The sequence below is a fragment of the Miscanthus floridulus genome, chromosome 17, assembly GCF_019320115.1.
Source record: "Miscanthus floridulus cultivar M001 chromosome 17, ASM1932011v1, whole genome shotgun sequence".
NCBI lineage: Eukaryota > Viridiplantae > Streptophyta > Magnoliopsida > Poales > Poaceae > Miscanthus > Miscanthus floridulus.
The window spans coordinates 34569086-34591138 of NC_089596.1; the positions used below are offsets into that span (position 1 = coordinate 34569086).

At 46.0% G+C, this 22053-nt stretch overlaps 1 protein-coding gene across 2 annotated transcripts; it reads right to left on the reverse strand.

Annotated features, from left to right (window-relative positions):
• Positions 1-8449: 8449 nt before the first annotated feature.
• On the reverse strand, positions 8450-21391 carry LOC136518397 (NAC domain-containing protein 10-like). Of its 2 annotated transcripts, none has more exons than XM_066512047.1 (7): positions 21255-21391; positions 13784-13916; positions 13512-13689; positions 11061-11587; positions 10262-10477; positions 9964-10053; positions 8450-8765 (listed from the first exon to the last, which is right to left on the reverse strand). In XM_066512047.1, the coding sequence occupies exons 2-7, from the start codon at positions 13898-13900 to the stop codon at positions 8682-8684; spliced, it is 1212 nt and encodes a 403-aa protein (XP_066368144.1). In that variant the 5' UTR covers positions 13901-13916; positions 21255-21391; the 3' UTR covers positions 8450-8681. The 2 variants fall into 2 exon arrangements, with proteins under 2 accessions (XP_066368144.1, XP_066368143.1); XM_066512046.1 differs by having other exon boundaries at positions 21149-21380.
• Positions 21392-22053: the final 662 nt, after the last annotated feature.

A 22053-nucleotide genomic window follows, 5' to 3' on the forward strand; every position in this document is an offset into this window, starting at 1 on the left:
TGGCTTGGCTGAATATTAAATCTCACGTAGATGGCTCATGATCTATCGTGTAACGAGACCCAGTTGTATATGTTATTAAACATATCATTAGCAATAAACATGCTTATATATAGGATAATATTAAAACTTGAATTTTGTGGGCTAGCCCTGCTTTCATGGTCGGTCCCACCACTACAAAAATGATTTATAGAAAAAATGCTTGTTTTACCGGAGATGGTTGTAATGTTAGCCGTTCCAAAAATATAAGTGTAGAGGTGCCACGTACCACGCTCCCTCTCTAGGTCAGGGCACGGCATGCGACCGTGGCAGCTCTGCCCCAGCGTCTTAGGCCCGTGCTCTGCTCCTGCCCCCGCGCAAGCCTACACAACGTTCGTGACGGCATAGATGTCCACCGACTTCCTTGGCGCGCTGTGGAATACTTCCGCATATATTGATGGCAGCCCTCAACACCATGCAAAATCAGTCCGCAGATGACTGGGTCATGGACTCGGGTGCTTCCTCCCATGTGCATCCAATGAAGATATTTTCTACTTTTCCTACCCTCCCTCCCCCTCGCTCTCCGTGACTGTGGGCAACGGTTCTTCCTTGCCAGTCACACATGTGGGGTCTTCTCATTTATCTACTCCTTCATCCAACTTTCACCTACATAATATTCTTCGCGTTCCTTCCATTGTTAAAAAACTTATCTCCGTTTGGTTTCTCTGTCAAGGATCTTTGCACTCGACACACGATTCTTCGTTGCAATAGTGTTAGTGACCTCTACACCTTTGGCGCCCGCACCCCCGCATCTGCTGCTACCCTCCTCTCTATTGGTCACGTAATTCGATGTTTGCATCGTCGTCTTGGTCACCCGGGTCACGATGTCCTTGCAGCCTTGAATAAAACGGGGATTATTTCTTGTAATAATAAACTAGCTAGTAGCTCTATATGTCATACGTGTCAACTTGGCAAACATGTCCGTCCGCCTTTTACTAGATCATCCTCCATTATCACTGCCCTATTTTCAGTTAGTTCTTTGTGATCTCTGGACTTCCCCTATTAGTAGCCCTTCTGGTTACAAATTTTACCTCATTATAGTGAATGATTGTACTAATTATTTCTAGGCTTTTCCACTATGTTATAAGTCTGGAGTTCATGATATGCTAATTGTGTTTGTGGCTAATGTGCAAAACCAGTTCCATTCCTCTGTTGGCTCTTTTTAGCCTGACAACGGGCGCAAATTCGTTATCGTATAAATGTTGATTTCTTTCGTCAACAAGGAATTTTTCTTTGGCTTTCTTGTCCACATACTTCCCAACAAAATGGCAAGGACGAGCATGCCATTCGCACTATCTTATGGTGTTTTTCACACATTGCTCTTTTATGCCAACATGCCCACCTCCTTTTGGGTCGAGGCCCTCGCTCGTGTTCCTTCTTAACCAGTGTCCAATAGCACCCCTCGGGTTCGAGACACCGTTTGCTTGCCTTTTCGGTGCACCTCCAGACCTCAGTATTCTCTGTGTGTTTGGCTACCTTTGTTATCCCAACTTAGCGTCCACTGCCGACCACAAATTGTTTCCCTGCTCCGCTGCTTGCGTCTTCCTTAGTTATCCACTCGAACGCAAAGTCTACCAGTGCTACAATCCACTCACACAGTGAGTCATCACCTCTCATCATGATTTTGGATTAGTTTGTGTTCCCCTTCGCCGTGTCATCTCCTCCCAATGGCATCACTTCCCTTGACTACCTCTATGATGCATGTAACTCACACATCCACCAGGATGAGTTCCATGTTTTCTCCTACAGGTCCTCCGGAGGATGTCTTAGTCACTACTGCTAATGATGATCTAGTGCCTCTCCTCGCTCGCATCCCCTTGACGCTGCCTGGAGCACTGGACCCCATGTAGCCACGCGCGACACTGGCATCGTCTTCATCCTTAGCTCCTCAGTCTTCCATGGTTCGTGCACCTTAACCACCTCCACCGCTGGCTCTGTCGCACATGGTGACACGCTCACAGCATGGCATCATAAAGCCAGAGGATCGCCTCAACATTCATGTGAGTTACTCCGGTGTCTCACCTATCCTTGCGACCTACAGATCAACTCTTGCGGACCCTCACTAGCGTCAGGCTATGCAAGACGAATTTGATCCACTCATCAACAACTCCACTGGGATTCTCGTTCCTGTGCCTAAACCAGTAGGTGCCAGCATTGTGATGGGTAAATAGATATTTAAACACAAGTTTCATTCAGATGGTTCATTGGTTCACTACAAGGCTCGTTGGGCTATCCGTAGTTGTTCACAGCGTCCCGGTATTAATTTTGATGAGACCTTCAGTCCAGTTGTCAAGCCTGCCACCATCCGCATTGTTCTGAGCACCAGGGTTTCCCAGTCTTGGCCCATTCATCAGTTGGATGTCAAAAATGGCTTCCTTCATGGGAATATCTCAGTGATAGTATATTGTCAGCATCCATCCGAATTCATCGACGCCGCTCATCCCGACCATGTGTGCCACCTGCAGAAGTCCCTCAATGGTTTGAAAAAAGCCCCTCGTGCCTCGTACCAGTGGTTCACCACTTATATCCGTACCTCGGTTTTGTTGCTCACGGTCAGATGCTTCACTTTTTGTCCTTCAGTATGGCTCTGTACTTGCCTACATATTGCTCTATGTTGATGACATTATTTTGACAGCTTTTACCATAGAACTCCTTTAGGATATTATTGGTCGTCTTTGTTCGGAGTTCTCCATGACTGATCTCGGTGATCTCCATTTTTCTTGGCATTGATGTCTATCGCTCTGCTGATGAGTTGACTCTCTCCCAGCGCCAATATGTAGTTGATCTCGTACAACGTGCTAGTATGTCTGAATGCCACCCTAATGCTACATCTGTTGACACCAAGGCCAAACTCTCCGCTGCGGAAGGTTTGCAAGTTTATGATCCTATAGAGTATCGCAGTCTTGCTGGGGCGCTTTAGTATCTCACTCTAATTAGACCAGACCTTGCAAATGCTATTCAGTAGGTCTGTCTCTACATGCATGATCCCAAGGAACCACACCTCCATTTCAATAAACGCATCTTGTGTTATGTTAAAGGTACTCTGGACATGGGTCTTCACATTTTAGCTCACTCACCACTGACATCTCTCAAAGCATATTCAGATGCGTATTGGGCTGGCTGCCCCGATTCTTGGCGCTCCACATCTGGCTACTGCATTTACCTCGGTGATAACCTTGTCTCATGGTCTTCTAAGCGGCAGACTATGATATCATGTTCCAGTGCTGAGGCCGAATACCATGTAGTAGCGCATGCTATTGTAGAGTGCTATTGGTTTCATTATTTGCTACAGGAGCCCCATCATCCTCTTCATATTGCCACCTCTATTGCGATAATGTGAGCGCGGTGTACATGACCTCCAACCTAGTTCATCATCGGCGCATAGAACATATTGAGATATCAACATTCATTTTGTGCGTGAGATGGTTTCCTTAGGACATGTTCCAAGTTCTGCACCTCCCCTCGAGTCATCAGTTTTCTGATCGATATCATGACCAAAGGTCTCCCAACTTATTAGTTCTTCAATGAGTTTCGCTCCAGTCTTTGCATTCGGGAACCTCATGATACGACTACTGCAAGGTGTTAACAGAAGTGATGTGTTGTGTAGGTGGGGTGGTAAGCTACGCGTGAGGCAATGCATGAGGTCTTGGGTTCGAATCTCACAGGACGCAGCGGTGGGAGGGATTATTTTTTTAAAGCTGGGAGGACCTTTAGTCCCGGTTGGTGTTACCCACCGGGACTAAAAGTCCCCCTTTAGTCCCGGTTCCTGACCCGGGACTAAAGGACCCCCCTTTAGTCCCAGATGCTTGCTCCCGGGTGGGGAACCGGGACTAGAGGGGGTTCCCCACCGGGAGTAAAGCTTTGTTCTGTACCAGTGTATGTAGATTGCATATTTCCTTATATGTAGATTGGATTTTTCCTTGTATATGTAGATTGCATATTGAATGAACCTTGAATTGATCCTTATACCATCCTTCCTAGGGGTTGTGTTGAGCTGTCCAAACCAATGGATGCACCTAGAACTTGTGGAGAAAGTAGATCGGGTCCAAACCCTAGAAATTAAATTCAAACACAAGTGATATCAATAAAATCACAACACACAAGAGACAAAGGATTTCTCCCGTGGTTCAACTCACCACTAAGGCTTGTCTAAGTCTATGTTATTGAGGGAGCCACAAGGGATTGGAGTTTCTCCTAACTCTCACATAAACGATCGATCAGGTAGAGCATGGAGGCTCTGCCATAACATGCAAAGGCTCCGTGGTGCGGAGGTTCCGCGCAAGCGAAAAAAGATATGAAAGGTAAGCTCTTGGCTAAGGTAGGCAAGATGTTTTTGTGTATTGGTATTGTATTGTGAGCACTTGATTCATCCTAGCATACCAACGATCCCCCTTTATAGTAGGTCTCGTGCTATAATCAATTTCAAAAGATAAAATCAATTTTGACTAATCCTTTTGAGCTTCGAAGCCATCACTTTTGAATTGGGGATCTCCTTTTACATGTCATGCACCCACTAAATTGTTGTCAACACTTAACAAAAGCCATTAGACCATTAATTGTATGGTCAACATTACCAAAATCCATTTAAGGCTTGATTGCACTTACAACCTCCCTGTCCACCCCTATGCTTCTTCCAACTCACAAACATGATTTGCCTCTCCCTCGTTTCCTCTTTCTTGCAAGTGCTCTCATTTTCCACTCCTACCAACGCCTGCCCTCCCCCCTCCCCGCACTTTTGTGACCTCGCCGATGCAAGCATGGACCTGGCCATGTTTTGGATCAAAGATAGGCGATCACCACATTGCTACACTAACAAATGGCATGATGGCATATTCATCCCAACCCTAGAGCTGTTGGCACTCGCCTATAAGAAGTCAGATGTTGAGCACCCAAGCATAGAATCCCTTTCCTCCACTATAGCTGCTAGGGGGCTAGCTCCCTACCTCCCATTCTCCACCAACCTAAGCAGACCACAACCCGAGGAACTAGTAGTAGGAGTGCCAAAGCTAGGAAAGAGTAGCTGTGATGCACGTCATTACGCTGAGACTCGCTCCCTACATCCTTGACGTCTTCTTCCTCTAAGACTTGCTAGTGCAGCTGCTGCGATGCACATCGTTGCTCTGAGCCTCCCTACATCACCTCCTCGCTATGGCATGATCCTATATATCTTCATATGCGCCTTTAGTTAGCTTCCCATGACCCTCTCCTCTCCATGCTGGACTCTTTCCTGCCATGCCATCGAGTGGCCAGACCAAACAAGTTATTGTGCTAGTTGCAGTCTTAGATCACCAGGAGCCCACACCAAGCCATTGACATTCAAGTAGGGCCACGAGGTCTCGTCTTTTTAACATCAATGTGCCTAGAGCACCATGATCTGGTCATGGGCTCTCCCACTATGGCCAAGATGCGCTGAGGGCACACCGAGGCACTCCTATAACACGCTGGTGCTTTAAAACAATCTATTCTACATCCTACCACACAAATTTAATCTGGATAAAAAATAACTCAAGCATGGCTCCGTATAATCATGATCAGTTTCATGTAAATGATCATAGATTATAACTTCCCGTCATGTGGCGCGGAAGACATGGCAAAACACATGAGATCAATATAGTCGACATCAAGAAAAATTATCGTACAACTTCATGCAACCCAACAATATCTCTCTAAAGTCATCTACATGTAGGGGTGGAACAAATACTACACACAGATGTGCTAGCCACTGTTGGCGTGATGTGCAGCCTAATGATAAAACCCAATCTAAGCCATCACACACTCACACTGCATGCAGGGAGCAACGGTCCGGCTTGCTTTGGAGTTTGGACAAACAGGAGCACAAGGGAAGGTGTGGCTGTAGATCAAAACTAGGCCTCATGCACCGCCGCACTAGCACCCCCTGGCTCAACATCCATTTATAGCAAAAATAGGAAAAGAGTCATAGTGGGCTTCCACCACATGGACCAAATCCAGTCCAATTATCCTGACCTGGGCTCAATCTGATTGGACCAATTCATGGCTGGAACTTGGCTCTTGGAATACTTCCAACACAAAATTCAGTGTGTTCATCCACATGGTTAAGCATTATACATATATACCTAATATTAAAGAGTGAATGGTTTCTTCCATTCTGTTTTTTTCTTACTTCCTAAACTATCCTACCGTGCTCCTTATCCCATATATGACTTAGATTCATGACCCGTGCTCATATGAGTTAGCGAGATTTTTAGTACCCGGATTTGTATCCTAGAATCTTATGATACTATGATTTGGTTGTAGATAAAATAGTATTTAAAGTTAAGGGGTTTTGATAATAATGCCAAGAATAGCACTTAAATGTAAAAAAGTGATATAAATTAATCAAAATCAATATTATAGCCTTCAATCTATACAACATAATTGGGTCAGAAAAATCTATACAACATATTTCAAATCTTACATAAAATATATAATTTATAAAATCTAATAGTGTCCCGATACTACAATAGAATCCTACGATCTGGTAATATCAAGAAAAAACAATACTTCCTAGGATCCAATTCCTAACAACCTTGACAGCTCGGATTCAGCAATGATATAGAGTCCAATTCGAAGATATATTGGCAGTTGCACGTACATAATTGCTAGTAAGCACTACTAGAAATTTGAAACTCTCTGACGGTTTTGATTTTTTTTTATGGTTATTGCATAAACCGACAGGGTAAATAGCATTATCTTGACGGTTTGTGAAAAACACATAGGAAAATTGATATTATCTTGATGGTTCCTACAAAACACTCAGGGAAATTAAAATCCATCAGGGAAATTCTTAATTAACTTGTGACTATACATAACCGTCAGGAAAATACCAAATTTCCTGATGGTTTCATATTTTTTTATGGTTATTGCATAAACCGTCAGGGTAAATAGCATTATCTTGACGGTTTCTTGAAAACACACAGGAAAAAAACTGGAAACTCAAGAACATGAACAAAATGTTTTCTCCTTTTAATATGCAGTCAAATTTTGTAACTAGTCTTTCTCCCTCATGCTAACTCCAAATGATATGTTTCTTTTTCCTAGTTCTTTCTAAAATCATGATCTACCAATTGAAAACATTTGTTTGGATACCCATTTTGAAAAAATCATTTGTTTGTTATGGATAATTCATCCTTCTATATCCAAATTAACATAAAATTTTTGCAGTAATTCAAAACTTTGCTAGAAAATCCTACAAACTTGAATGACAAAAAGTTTTTGGTGTACAGTGTTCCAATAAAATTTGTAGGGGCGGCTGAATATAGACACCAAATATTAAAAATTAAGTACTAAAATTTGAATTTTTTCAAATGACCTCGGACGGAGATATGACCAAAATAAAAGTTGTCGATCTCAAAAAGTTATAGAACTTCGTTGTCTACAACTTTTCATTTGAAATTATTTAATGTTTCAAATGGCTATTAGAAATTCAATTTTAAATTATTGAAGAACTCTGATTTCTCTTTTTAATCTCTGGCTAAAACTTGTAACTAGTCTTTCTCTCTCATACTAACTTAAAATTTGATGATGTTTTTCCTAAATTTTTCTAAAACTTACAACTATTATTTTTGTCACCTTTTCATGTGACTTTGTTTTATCAATTGAAAATTTGAATTTAAAAAAAATGTCAACTTCAAACAACATCTTGAAGGAGTAAATGATTTCAGCTGAAAAAGTCATGAAGATAAAAGTTGTAGAAATGATCCAGATCTACAACTTTTTTATGGTCATTTCTTCATCCGTCAAAGTGGTAATAACATTGTTCATAAATTTTACATATCTCTATTATAGTTTCATAAACTATAAGAGGAATATGTAAAATTTATAAACAATGTTACTATAACTATGTCGGATGAATAAATGACCAAAATAAAAGTTGTATATCTCAGAAAATTATAAAACTTTGTAGTTGACAATTTTTTTATTTGAATTTCTCAAATTTGAAATTTGAATTTTCCTGACGGTAGCGTATGATTTTTTTTGTCGGTTAACACCGACAGAACAGAAAACTTATCCATGATGGTATCCAATTTCCCTGGCAGTTCAGCACCGACAGAAAAATAAAAATTAATTTACCTGACGGTGCCCCATCAGACATTTTTTTAATTTCCCTATCGCGCTAGCCCTGACGGTTATTTCCTGACGGTGTACCATCAGAAAAATTGATTTTTTATTTTTCTGACGAAATTTTTATTTTCCCTGACGGTAAGTGCACCGTCAGGAATTTTTGCTTTCCAGTAGTGAAAAGTCCGAGGATTATATTGCAATCTGTCGAGAACTATTACTTAGAATATTACTGGTCTATACGTAGTCTGCACATTGATGGGTAGTCGAATTTCTTCAAAAAAGAAAGAGAAATAACTAGTCAAAATCAAGTTTTCCCCCATAATATTAAACTTATAATATGACAAGACATTTATTATATCCCGAACAATTTGTGTATTTATATTACTTAGCAAGTAGTAGAGATTCATCTCAAATGTCACCAATGCTCATAAGCTAAAAATTCTAGCTCTACCAAAAACCTTGTGGTAGAGAAGGAAGCACCAGGCAGTAATGCAGTATTGATTTGATGCTCCTAGGATTGATTCACGACTTAACAGCTTGATTTGATGGTACAGCTAGCAGTGCTATCCATCTTGGTGGTGATCAGGAGGCCAGTGTTCATAAGGCCGTTGTATCTCCTTGGGCTGAGTTGACGCTTCCTGCCCATCCTACATAACAGGAACAGGCCAAACAATGTACACATCTAAAATCAAATGACATTGACAATGTTGAAATCATCAAAGTAAGAAAAGTAACTTGTATGGTTGTTGCTTCTCCCTTTTTTAGTGTATATATGGAAAACTTATTGCTACATGACTGACCAAAATAAATTTTGCAAATTGTTTCCTATTAAGTATATCTATATCTATATCTTCAAACCCCACTACAAGTTCTATCACAACATGCAAGCCATCCACATCATTCCTCACTAACTATCGACATCATCACCCACTAATGCCATGTCAGCTCACTAATTTTCAACCTATTAATGCAATCCATCCACATCACAATCCACTAGGTGTAATTTCCATTTCCAATATATAAGAAATATACAGGGCATGCATGTTATTTGTTTGTGATTCCATCATCTTATAATTTGATCTAATTCTTAGTTTTTTAATGAATTCTTTCATTGACAACTCAATTTTGATAAGAATAAATGCAACATATAGGTCAAACCCATATATACATGCAACGAATTTTAAGAAAGCCCGCAGCAACATGCGGGGTATGCTTTTTAATCTGTGTTTTGCATCACAAGTAGAAAATGATTTCCCATCAAATGAAATGGAAATGCATGTTTCGTTTCCTTTGTTCCTATTACAGGAACAACATGAACAGCAAAAATATGAAAAGATAAATATCTTTCTGCTCAATTCAATATCTCAAGATTACATTAATTAGTGAGAATAAACTTGAAACATTTAGTCTATAGCATGGAAATATGACCCATACCAATTTTATTGCATCTATTTTCAAGAACTACATTAGACACAATATACGAGTAAAAGAAGAGCAATGCCATGACATGATAAGGGACATATAAAGGTTCATGCATCTGTCCATGCTGATGTGCTTTTGAAATTAAAGAAAGTCAGGTCTTGCATTTACACTGGAGTTTAGGCCCTAGTACTGCAAAACGTGTAAAGGCTAGTAGGATAGTCTTTTGTCTAGATATGCATGCTATAACAAATTAAAGGCATATAAATCTCACCGAAATAGTGAAGAGAAAATGGGGTGAAAATAGAGTCGTGTTGTCGGCATAAAACGATAAGCAAATAGAGAACGAGAGGTATGCCCAAGGTTACTTTAATCTAATCATGCCATAGACTATGTAGCAGTATCAAGGTAGTACAGAAATCTTACTTCTTCTATGCTTGTTGTTTGGCACGCTATCATGGCTTCTTGCGAACTACAAGGCCTTCTGCAGTGAACTTTCTTCTGCTGCTGCTGATCCTGTTAGCTCAAGTTGAAATATATGTCATATACTATATTATTACAAAGAAAATGGACTGCATCAGTAAATGACCAACATGCAGAAATAATATAACAAGACATTTCCTTTTGAGTATATATATATGAAGAATTAGCAGATGATCTCTACCGCATCTTTGTGCAATAGTAGTATTTTCAGTAAAATGGTCCATAATAGACTGAACAGCACCTGTTGTTTGTCACCATTGTTCAGGAGGGCTGAGTCATGTTGCACTGCAGGTGATACTTTGGTTGATTCTGTGTTCAAGAGTGTGCTTTCAAAAAAAGACATGGTGTGCACTGCTGGTTTCACGAGCACTGATCGGACTTTATGTTGTGATGGTATGTGGTGGGTTTCATCATGCAGCTGTCCTTGATCACCTGCTAATGGGTCGCCTACACCAACCTACATCAAAACATGAATGGTATGGATAAGATTATTGTACATTTCCTTGAAAAACTCTTCGTCGTGTGCATAAAGGAATAGAGAGTTGCTGACACATTAACTAGTTGAATTGGATAAAAGGAGATCATTGGTATAATCATTGCTTTTGTGGTGGGCGGATGCAATTTTATCCAGAAGTTTGCCTTAGTGTTTTGCATTGTTCTTTGCTTGCTTTATTGTGTGTGTATTCACTCTCTTCAAAGTTGAACATACACCAATTACCTGTTGATTGTTCTCCATGTAACATTTTAACTATTAAAACATATTGTATTTATTTTTTATAAAAAAGAAAGGTGAAAAGACGCTTGTGTGATGAAAGGAAAGGGTTATTTCATGATTACCTATAGATATATACTGTACGAGAATAGACTAGCAGCTTGCAAGTTGCAAGCTTGCATAATTAGAAGACCAAGTGTCGGATACTGGCATATTCAAATGTATTCCAAACTAACTAATATTTTGCTAATTTTGTTCAATATAATGCAAATAGCCTAAAACTCCTGATTCTTATCCAGAATGAAGGGAACAACTAGTAACAAATTACCTCACGGGACATCTTGGCAGAAGTAAATCTGCTGTGGCCATCAGCCTGCCTCTTCTGTTGGTGCTGCTGCAGTTGCATGGTTTCCGCAGCTTCAGCGGCTTCCGCACCACACCCAGGGAGCATATCTTTCATGGCCTCTGAGGTCACTTCTACCTTTTCATCATCGTTCTGTTCCATCATTGTCACGGTAGAACGCAGCTGCGTCTGCTGGTAGAAGACCTTAGACACGACCAGCTCCCCGACCTTCTCCTCATCCCTGCCGAGGTGGTATTGGTGCATCACCCAGTTGGTCTTCTCCGGCTTGTTCCCTTGCTTTCCATAGTTACTGTACAGCACCAGGATCTTCTTGCACCCCTTCTGCCGACCAGCAACGATTACTGGACGTGTCTTGCCGGTCTTATGCCACTGCGCCTCGCCAACATCGTCACCGCGTTTTGACTGGATCTTTCTCCTCTTCCTTGTGCCAGAGGTGTAGGCTTTGGATGGCCTGTGGAAGAAGTGCTTGATGACGCCATCTCTTGTCACACCTAGTGATAATCAATTAACTTGGTATAAGCACAAGAGTTTGTGCAGTCATGGCATATATACAAGTAACAAGTTGAGATGCGTATCAGTGAAATTGTTTTGTCTCATACTAATATATGTAAGGTCTGGTGATTAGTGTCAATTATGGCTACACGTGCATGTTTATTAACATATTTAACCACTATATATAGCAAATTAAGTGTAGAAAATTAACCCCAGCGGGAGAAAGAAAAGGTAGCCTACCGCTATAGCTATCTATATTTTGGAAACTTCCGAAGCATCTTCCCATCATGAGGGAGACGTGAACAAAGTGTGTGTTCAGCACCAATTTTGCATAGATGAAGAGTGTATTTGCAAACATCCCATGGACATGTGGTGGTGGATAATACCAAATCTGTTAAAAGATGGTAGATGAGCACACCAAGTTCAAGTGATCAACAAGAGTATATGACCACAATATAGATCTAGATATTAGATAATCTACTGCTTCTTTGTGTGAACACGTGGTAGGGGAAGGCGGCGCCGAAAAGGCTCCCTGTTGTGGTACTGTAGCCGCTGCAGGGGCAGGCGCTGAACGGCTCACCTGTCTCACTGTAGCCACAGCAGGGGCAGACGCCAGAGTCAGCCCTGTTGTGTTATCTAGTCACTGTTGCAGCAGGGCAGTTGTACTAGAACTAGATAGATAGAGTTGTATAAATAGTTTGCCACTGCAACTCAGTAAAGAGAGTGAGTTCAGATTTGCCATCTCCTATACAGAGCTCCGGCCAACGCTGGTGTCTCTGCTGTGTGTGTATGCTCTGTTCTCCCTCCCTTCTTCTACCTCTAGCCATAGTATCTGGTCGGCAACGACAGTTCGTGGTCGGCATCGCTAGTGTGTGCTCGGCAACACTAGTGAGTGGTTGGATATCTTCCTACCGGAGATCGAGGGGCTAACACTAGATTCAGATTGATGTCAATAGAAAATCTTTGTGAAATAGAACTCAACTGCAACAAAAACTAGATGAATTCAAAAAACAGATCTAATCTAGGAGGAACTAGGCAGTCTTTTATTAGGTAAAGCCTTTACGTTGCACGCAGGATGGGGATCACCACGCACGCACATGGGCCTAGCTCGGCCTTCAGAGCATAGCGCATGACTAGGCTTTATCCTCACTCACACGGCCACCGTCTTCCAAGGACCTCTGTCTTCCTCTCCTGTCTCTTTCTCTCCCTCAATACATGGCTGCCATAGGCCATCCTCTGACAAATCGGGCAGATCCAACAACGTTGAACCTTGTTCAACAAGTTGAGTGGATCTCTGGCGACCCCGACCAACTAGGTTAGTGTTTAGGGTTTATGGGTTTCGAGTTTGGAGTTGGGGATTTCTTTGTTTTTCGGCTATAAAGGAAAGATTGGGGAGGCCGATTGACCGGCAGTGGTGACAATGGGAGAGGGGAGGTAGGGGTGCCGCACATCGGGTGGTGGGAGAGGCCGGTTGGGCCAATGCTAGCGGCGGGGTTGTTGGCTTGAGAGGGAGGAGATGGATACTATGATTAGGGTGCGGTTGTGAGTGGCAGAGGAGGTGACATTTCATTGCCAGAGCCAGGCGGGAGGAGGCATTTTGTCATCGGAGCCAGGGGGAGGCCGGGGCGCTCAGTGGAGAAGTGTGCGTGCGGTATGCTAATAGCACGGTCATGCATGCGTTAACTGTGTCCCTTTTATTAAGAACAGAATAGTCACATAAATTCAAGCCAAGAGAGGACCTAAGTGATTAGGTGTTTTACCACACCACTCACCTAACTAGATGAGCTAGGCTCACTTTCTAAAATTAAATGAATTCTGTCAGATCATAATTCTAAATAAGTAGTAGCTGATAAAACATACATGCATGATGGTGGCAGTGCGTGTATATTGAGGGCTAGGCTGAAGGGGAGTATAATCTCACACCTGGGAGATTCTCAGGATGGGTGTAGCAAATGCCGTCGTTTCCTTGAAGTGTGGGTATGAAATCACCGATGAGGGGGTGTGCTCTGGAGCCTCCTTCCTTCACCATGGACTCCAGGTGCTCTATGAGCTCCTGGTCCGACGGATCAAACTTGACACCGGCTGGAAACCCAACCATGTCCTGCAATAGCAGCATTTGAATGCATATGCGTATGTATGAGAATTTAGGGAAAACAAAAGGATCATTGTTACTGCAAACTAGTAATTTAGCATACCGGATTGCAGTCGAGCTCATGGTCGCAGCTAGGGCAGCGCCGTGAAGCTGGTGTCGAGCGTCGTTGGTCCTTAAGCTTCTCGTCGCTGAGGTCGGAGGTGCTGTTGCTGCTGCTCATGGCGTTTGAGTGCCCCCTATTCATGTTGGATTCACGCATTTATGCACAGTAGATTGTAAAATTTAAAAAAACAGAAGAAGAGCTGCATGTTGTAAATGAAAGAAGCTAGGAAGATGCCTTTTAGAAAGATGCTGGCCTAGTCCGCAAGGACTATAATCCCTAGCCCTGACCGTCAGAGAGAAAAACAATTGTCAAAAACGTTGGATGAGCCTAGATAAGTGTTCTGCTCCCGTCCTAGACCAAAGCGAAGCCTTATCTTTGATCTTCTGCAAAATTTGATGATTTGATGCCTTTTGCACTAGAAAATCCCTGCATTTCTTTCTTTCCACACTTCCCAGCAACCCAAGATTATAATGTAAAGTAATTTGCTGCTCTCCCCAGTCTGAACGTGCGGCAGGGGCGGGCGCCGAAAGGGCTCCCTGCTGCTGCACTATAGCCACGGCAGGGGTAGGCGCTGAAAGGCTCTCTAGCCGCACTGTAGCCACAGCAGGGACAGGCGCCAAAGTCAGTCCTGTTGTCACATCTAGTCACTGTAGCAGCATGACAGTCTGACATGTCTATGTATTAGGATTAGATAGGTAGAGTTGTAACTCAGTAAAGTGAGCGAGTTCAGTTTTGCCATCTCCTCTGCAGAGCTCCGGTTAACGCTGGTGCTTATGCTGTGTGTGTGCGCGCTCTGTTGTCCCTTCCTTCTTCTACCTCTAGCCATAGTGTATGGTCGGCAACGTCGGTGAGCGGTCGGCTCACCCGTGTGGAAGATCAGGGGCCAACAAGTCTTATTAAAGTCATACAAGCTCCGTCGCCGGACTAACCGCTAGTAATGATGGATGGTTTGGAGATGGACGACAACAGCGGCACTGCTGTGACTGCCCAGCCCCGACAGGAGGTTGTCGTGCGTACGGTGCAGGAGGTCAGCGGCACCAGTTGGCCAACGCTGACTTGCACCAACTATGACGAGTGGGCGGTGACCATGAAGGTCAAGCTCAGAGCCCGATGGCTCTGAATGCCATTGATAAGGGCACCAACAACGAAGAAGATGACATGTCAGCGTTGGAGGCTATTCTCGCTGCTGTGCCAGCGGAGTACATGGGAGCCGTTGGGGGCAAACAACTCTGCTAAGGAGGCATGGGAGGCCATTGCAGCGATGCGCGTCGGCTCCGACCGCGCAAAGAAGGCGACGGCCCAGCTGCTGAAGTAGGATTACGCCAACCTAAAGTTCAAGGATGGTGAATCAGTGGAGGACTTCTCCCTCCGCCTGCAGTCGCTCATCAGCAAGCTGAGGAGCCACGGCGTCACCATCGACGAAGATGAGGCGGTCTCCAAGTACCTCCACTCCGTACCGGTAAAGTACATCCAGATCGCTCTCTCCATAGAGACGATGCTGAACTTTTCCACCCTCACCATTGAGGATATGATAGACCGTCTGCGGGCGGTGGACGAGCGCATGCAGCAGGCCACAGCAACGACGAACAGCGACAAGCTGCTGCTAACAGAGGAGGAGTGGGCTGCCTAGATGAAGAAGTCCGGAGAAGCCTCCTCCAGCCACGGTGGCGATGGCAAGCGCCGCGGCAGGGCTTCTTCGGAGAAGAAGACGAAGGTCGACCCCAACACCTGCCGCCGCTGTAGGAAGACGGGCCATTAGACAAAGGAGTGCCCAAATCGCCAGCAGGAGAAGAAGGTTGAGGCTCATTTAGCGTAGGCTGATGAGGATGATGAGGCCACTCTCCTGATGACGACGTTCTGTGCACTACACAACTTTGAGGCCAAGGAGAAGGGAGAGGTGATGGCGGTGGAAGGGCACGGCAAGGCTCTGAAGGCTATCAACCTCGACGAACCACGCGCCCAAGTCCAGCGACAAACAGGAGCAGCGATGGTACCTAGACTCTAGCGCCAGCAACCACATGACAGGCTCCAAGGAAGCCTTCTCCGAGCTCGATAGCAACATGACCGACACGGTGAAGTCCGATGATGGCTCAAGGGTGGTGATTCAAGGGTGCAGCACCATCATCTTTAGGTGCCGGAACGATGAGCACCACGCGCTGACAGATGTGTACTACATCTCGCAGCTTCGTTCAAGCATCGTCAGCATTGGGCAGCTGGACGAGCACAGATGCGAGGTACTGATCGAGAGCGGGATCCTAAAGATTTGGGATCAGGAGCGACGTCTTCTCGCGAAGGTAAAATGCTCACGTAATCGTTTGTACCATCTCGACTTGAAGGTGGAGCAGTCAGTGTGTCTAGCAGCACGGCACACCGAGCAGCCGTGGCTATGGCATGCCTGGTTCAGCCATCTCAGCTTCGACGCGCTCGGTCGGCTGGAGAAGATGGTCCGAGGGTTGCCCCAAATCAAGCACGCAGGCGAACTGTGTGATAGCTGCCTGGCTAGGAAGTAGAGGAGGCTACCGTTCCCAAAGGCAGCCAAGTATCGCGCGGCAGACGCTCTTGAGCTCATCCATGGCGATCTCTGTGGGCCAATCACCCCAGCCACAAACGGTGGTCGACGGTACTTCCTACTGCTCGTGGATGGTTGTAGTCGCTAAATGTGGCTGCAACTCCTGACAAGCAAGGATGAGGCGGAGGCGGTGATCAATAAGTTCAAGGCGCACGTGGAGGCGGAGAGCAGCAAGAAGTTGTGCATGCTGCGAACTGATTGTGGTGGCGAATTATCTTTGGTGGAGTTCGCTGCATACTGCGCGGGTCAGGGTGTGGTGTGACACCACACCGCGTCGTACTCGCCATAGCAGAATGGCGTGGTGAAGCGGCAGAACCAGACGGTGGTTGGCATGGCTCGATCCATGATGAAGGCCAAGAGCATGCCGGCAAGGTTCTATGGTGAGCGGTGACCACGGCGGTGTTCATCCTCAATCACGCGCCCACCAAGGCCCTGAAGGGAAAGACGCCATTCGAAGCTTAGTATGGGCGCAAGCGTAGCGTGTCCTTCCTCCGGACATTCAGCTGCATCGGCCACGTTAGTAAGACGAAGCCGATCCTCACCAAGCTGTAGGATAGGAGCACACCAATGGTACTCCTGGGCTACAAGGAAGGTACCAAGGCGTACTCGCTCTATGACCCACGTGGTGGCAAGGTGGTTGTCTCGCGCGACGTCATGTTCGACGAGAAGACAGCCTAGGATTGGGGCAATCCGAGCATGGGTGAAGCTGGCGGCTTCACTAGCACCTTCGTCATCGAGCACTTGGTCATCCACGATGGTAGAGATGTTGGAGAGGAGGTGTCGACCACTCCAGCAACAGAGCCGAGCACTCCTGTGGTGGTTCCGAGCACTCCGGGAGGGGTTCCGTCCACTCCAGGAGTGGTGACGAGCGGTCCAGGGGCAGTGTCGAGCACTGCAGCTGGCGTGCCGAGCACTCTAGGTGTTGTGCAAACCACTCCGATGGAACAGGGGACTCCATCGACGCTGATCGAGTTCGCCTCACCTCCAAGCGACATCACCGAGTTTGTGGATGCTTTTCATGATCGTGAGGAGGTGTAGTTCCGCTGGCTGGACGACATTGTCGGTGGCACAGGGTCCTCAGGCCTGGCGGGTCAGCTGCTCAATGACCCAGAGCTGCTTCTCATCAGTGCAGAGGAACCACCCACGTTCGCGCTGGCCGAGCGCGATGCCAATTGGTGACGGGCGATGCTGGAGGAGATGAAGGCAATCGAGGAAAACGAGACTTAGAAGCTCACCGATCCTCCTCCAGGATGCCGTCCGATCGGCTTGAAGTGGGTATACAAGGTCAAGCGGGACGAGCGCGGTGCCATTGTCAAGCACAAGGCACGCCTCGTCGCCCGAGGCTTTGTCTGGCGCGAGGGCATCGACTTCGAGGAAGTCTTTGCGTCGGTAGCGCGCATAGAGTCTATCCGACTGCTGCAGGCTTTGCAGCAGCGAAGGATTAGCGCGTCCATCACCTGGACATAAAATCGGCCTTCCTCAACGGTGAGCTGGAGGAGACGGTCCTCATCAGGCAACCTCCGGGTTTCACCGTCAAGGGAGCGGAGCACAGGGTGCCCCGACTGCGCAAGACGCTCTACGGACTACGACAGGCCCCGCGAGCGTGGAACACCAAGCTTGTCGCCACGCTGGGCAAGCTTGGGTTCACGTGGTGTGCAACCGAGCACACGCTCTACACACGGCGATGGGGGAAGGAGGAGCTCGTTGTCGGCGTGTGTGTGGACGACTTGATTGTCACCGACGTGCGTGCAGAGGACATTGATAGCTTTAAGCGTGAGATGGCGGCTCATTTTTAAATGAGCGATCTCGGCGTGCTCTCCTACTACCTCGGCATCGAGGTGAGATAGGGGAAGGAGGTGCTCACGCTCGGTCAGAGCGCGTATGCCTTGAAGCTGTTGGAGCGGAGCGGCATGGCTGAGGGCATGCCATGCATGACTCCGATGGAGGAGCGGCTGAAGCTGACAAAGGCTAGTACCACGACGAAGGTAGATGCAACACTCTATCAGAGCATCGTCGGCGGTCTACGCTACCTAGTCCACACGAGGCTGGACATTGCATTCGCTATAGGCTACGTCAGCTGCTTCATGGAGGATCCCTAAGAGGATCACTGGGCCGCGGTGAAGCGGCTGTTGTGTTACGCCGAGAGGATGGTGGATCAGGGGATCGTCTTCCCCAAGACTGGCAGAAGTGGGCTGCAGCTCACTGTGTTTAGCGATGTAAACATGGCGGGAGACATCGACAGACGACGGAGCACCTCTGGCGTACTCGTCTTCCTCGGGTCGACTCCAATCTCATGGCTGTCGCTGAAACAGAAGGTGGTGGCACTGTCCACGTGCGAGACAGAGTACGTGGCGGCGGCCACAGCGACGTGCCAAGCTGTGTGGTTGCGTCGGTTGCTGGGCGAGCTGACTGGTATGGAAGCTCACCCACCAGCACTGATGGTGGACAACCAGCCCGCCATCGCCATCGCGAAGAATCCGGTTCTCCACGACCAGAGCAAGCACATCTACATCAAGTTCCACTTCCGCAGGGACTGTGTCGATGGAGGGTAGATCGTCATCGAGTTCGTCGAAACTGATCGGCAACTTGCGGATGTCCTCACCAAGCCGTTCGATTGTCTTCGGTTCACGGAGCTGAAGAAAATGATCAGCATGGTAGAGGTTTTAGGGTTAGCAGCAGGATTAGGGGAAGAATTGTAAAGTAATCTGCTGCTCTCCCCAGTCTGAATGCGTGGCAGGGGCAGGTGCCGAAAGGGCTCCCTGCTGCTGCACTGTAGCCACGGCAGGAGCAGGCGCCAAAAGACTCTCCTGCCGCACTGTAGTCACAGCAGGGACAGGCGCCAAAGTCAGCTCAGCTGTCACATTTAGTCACTATAGCAGCATGGCAGCATGACATGTCTGTGTACTAGGATTAGATGTGTATAGTTATATTTATAGCTTTCCACTGCAACTCAGTAAAGTGAGCGAGTTCAGTTTTACCATCTCCTCTGCAGACATTACTACAGAAATGAGATCTAGTCCCGGTTGGGAACTGGCTCTACTCCTGGTTTCCCAACCGAGACTAGCAATCCGGGGCTAAAGGTGTTGTTCTTTAGTCCCGGTTTGCCACAACCGGGACTAAAGATCCTCCCAGCTTTAAAAAAAAATAATGCCTCCCACCGCTGCGCCCTGTGAGATTCGAACCCAAGACCTCATGCACTGCCTCGCGCGTAGCTTACCACCCCACCTACACAACACATCTAACAATGGATGGGATGCTTTCCTTTTGAACTAACCCATTCGGGGACCTTTAGTCCCGGTTGGTGTTACCAACCGGGACTAAAGGGTCTACCTTTAGTCTGGGTTGGTATTACCAACCGGGACTAAAGGTTGGAGGACTTTTAATCCCGGTTTAGCCGTTGGGTAGGAACCTTTAGTCTCGGTTGGAGACACCAACCGGGACTAAAGGCCTTCTAGTCCCGGGGGCAAAAAATGCCGAGGCTAATGTTAAATTGGGACATCGTTCTAAAGTCTGTTCTCTAGTAGTGAGAGCTTCAGCCAACGCTGGTGCTTGTGCTGTGTGTGTGCTCTGTTTATTTCTTTTTTTACCTCTAGCCATAATGTGTGGTCGGCAACGTCGGTAGGTGGTCGGCTTATCCGTGTGGAAGATCAGGGGCAACATATAATGCTGGAGTGCGATCACTGTCTTGCGATTGATGGGATGCAGTCGATGCTTTCCCACCAAACTGCCACTGAGGGCGTGTTTAGTTGGGGGAAAAGTTGAAATTTGGCTACTGTAGCACTTTCGTTTTTATTTGGCAATTAGTGTTCAATCATGGACTAATTAGGCTCAAAACGTTCGTCTCGCGATTTCCAACCAAACTATGCAATTAGTTTTTTTTCGTCTATATTTAATGCTCCATGCACGTATCGCAAGATTCGATGTGACGGCTACTGTAGCATTTTTTGGAAAGTTTTTTTTTAACTAAACACGGGCTGAGTCGACCGCTGACCAAAGCATGTGATCAAAGCTGCGCATTACCCACCCAAATTAACAGACCAATTCCAGACACGCCTAGTGAAGCAGCAGTATTTAAAAGTGGATGCCCAATTCCAGGCTGCAATGGCAAAGGGGGCCAAACACCAACGTTTGGCCATCCATGGGCTTGGAGAGTCTATCAGAAGTTCCTATGCGGTTTTAAATTGCAAGCAACCAGAAGAATTTGTACTTTGGAGGAGCCCAAACTTTCCAAATGTTGCAAATATAATAACTAAGCAAAAGAAAGGACTGATGACGATAAGATTGAAATAAGAATTTACAGGTAGGTGGCTCTGGATTTCCTTCAACTTTAAAACAGAAGACTAAAGAATTTTGGCCTCCTGATTATACAGTTAAACAGTAGTAGCCTCACCAAAGCTAAAATGTCATCAGTGCACTGGGGAAAAGGCGCATATATCATATATATGAACACTACTTGTCATCTGATTTCTATTTTGAACACGCAGATTATTCCAGCCACGGATCACCAGTTTCTCTTACCACTCGTTACCACTGAAAGGAGCCCAGAAATGGGTGAACGGAAGCATTCAAACAGTGGCGACTACTCACTACTGGGCATAGACAACGAGCTAATAAATCGAGAACCCGCAGATAGACAAGGTCGGTGTGGCTGAGATTCAGAGCTACTGCAAACCCAAATCATGAACAACGCCGCCCAGCGGGACATTTAGATCATAGATCTGACAAGCGCAGTAAGGAAAACCGAGAAACGCACGAGATCGAGAGAGAAAACGCGAAAAAATGGAAAAGGAGCTCACAAGGTGTCGGCGGCGGTGGTCCGTCGTCGCGATGCAGCTCGGATCGCTGCGGTTGCCGGCCGGAGGGGGGGTGGGAGAGGAGCAAGAGGAGTGGAGAACACCGTACCATCCAAGCAGCAGAGAGCAGAAGATCGAGGCGAGGCCGAGGGGGTGTGTGGTATGAACGGGAAGGATCCCGTGCGGGCTTTGTGTGCCGCCGCCGCTTCCTTGCTACCCAAGCCACCGCGGAGCTTCGGGCATCATTGCTCTCGCTATCACCGCATCTGATGGGATGGGACCGACGAAGGAGAGGAGGAACAGAAAGAAGTAATTAAGTAGCCTGGGGGCCGGCTGGGGTCCACCGGCCGGACACGAGAAAAGAGCCTGGTCCAATCTTCCTCGCGAAGCGTCGGCCGCCGAAATAAGCTTACGTCGTCAGCAAACGTGATACTGCCTCAACCACCTGTCAAACGCGGTCAGACCACCATGCCACGGCTCTACCACCTGAAATGGAATTTTTCAAGCGTTGTTCCCTATAATAAAATAATTTAACAGTAAACTAAAGGGGTGTTTGGTTTTTTAGTCGTTCCTAAAATTCATATCACATCAAATATTTAAATACTAATAAGAAGCATTAAATATAGATTAATTACAAAACCAATTACATAGATGGAGACTAATTTACGAGACGAATTTTTTAAGCCTAATTAATCCGTCATTAGTACATGTTTACTGTAGCACAACGTTGTCAAATCATGGACTAGTTAGGCTTAAAAGATTCATCTCGTAAATTAGTCGCAAATTATGTAATTAGCTTCGTAATTAGTCTATATTTAATACTCCATGCATGTGTCTAAACATTCGATGTGACAGGAATTTTAAGAGGTACCGCAGAAACCAAACAGACCCTCAGCATAACTCAACGG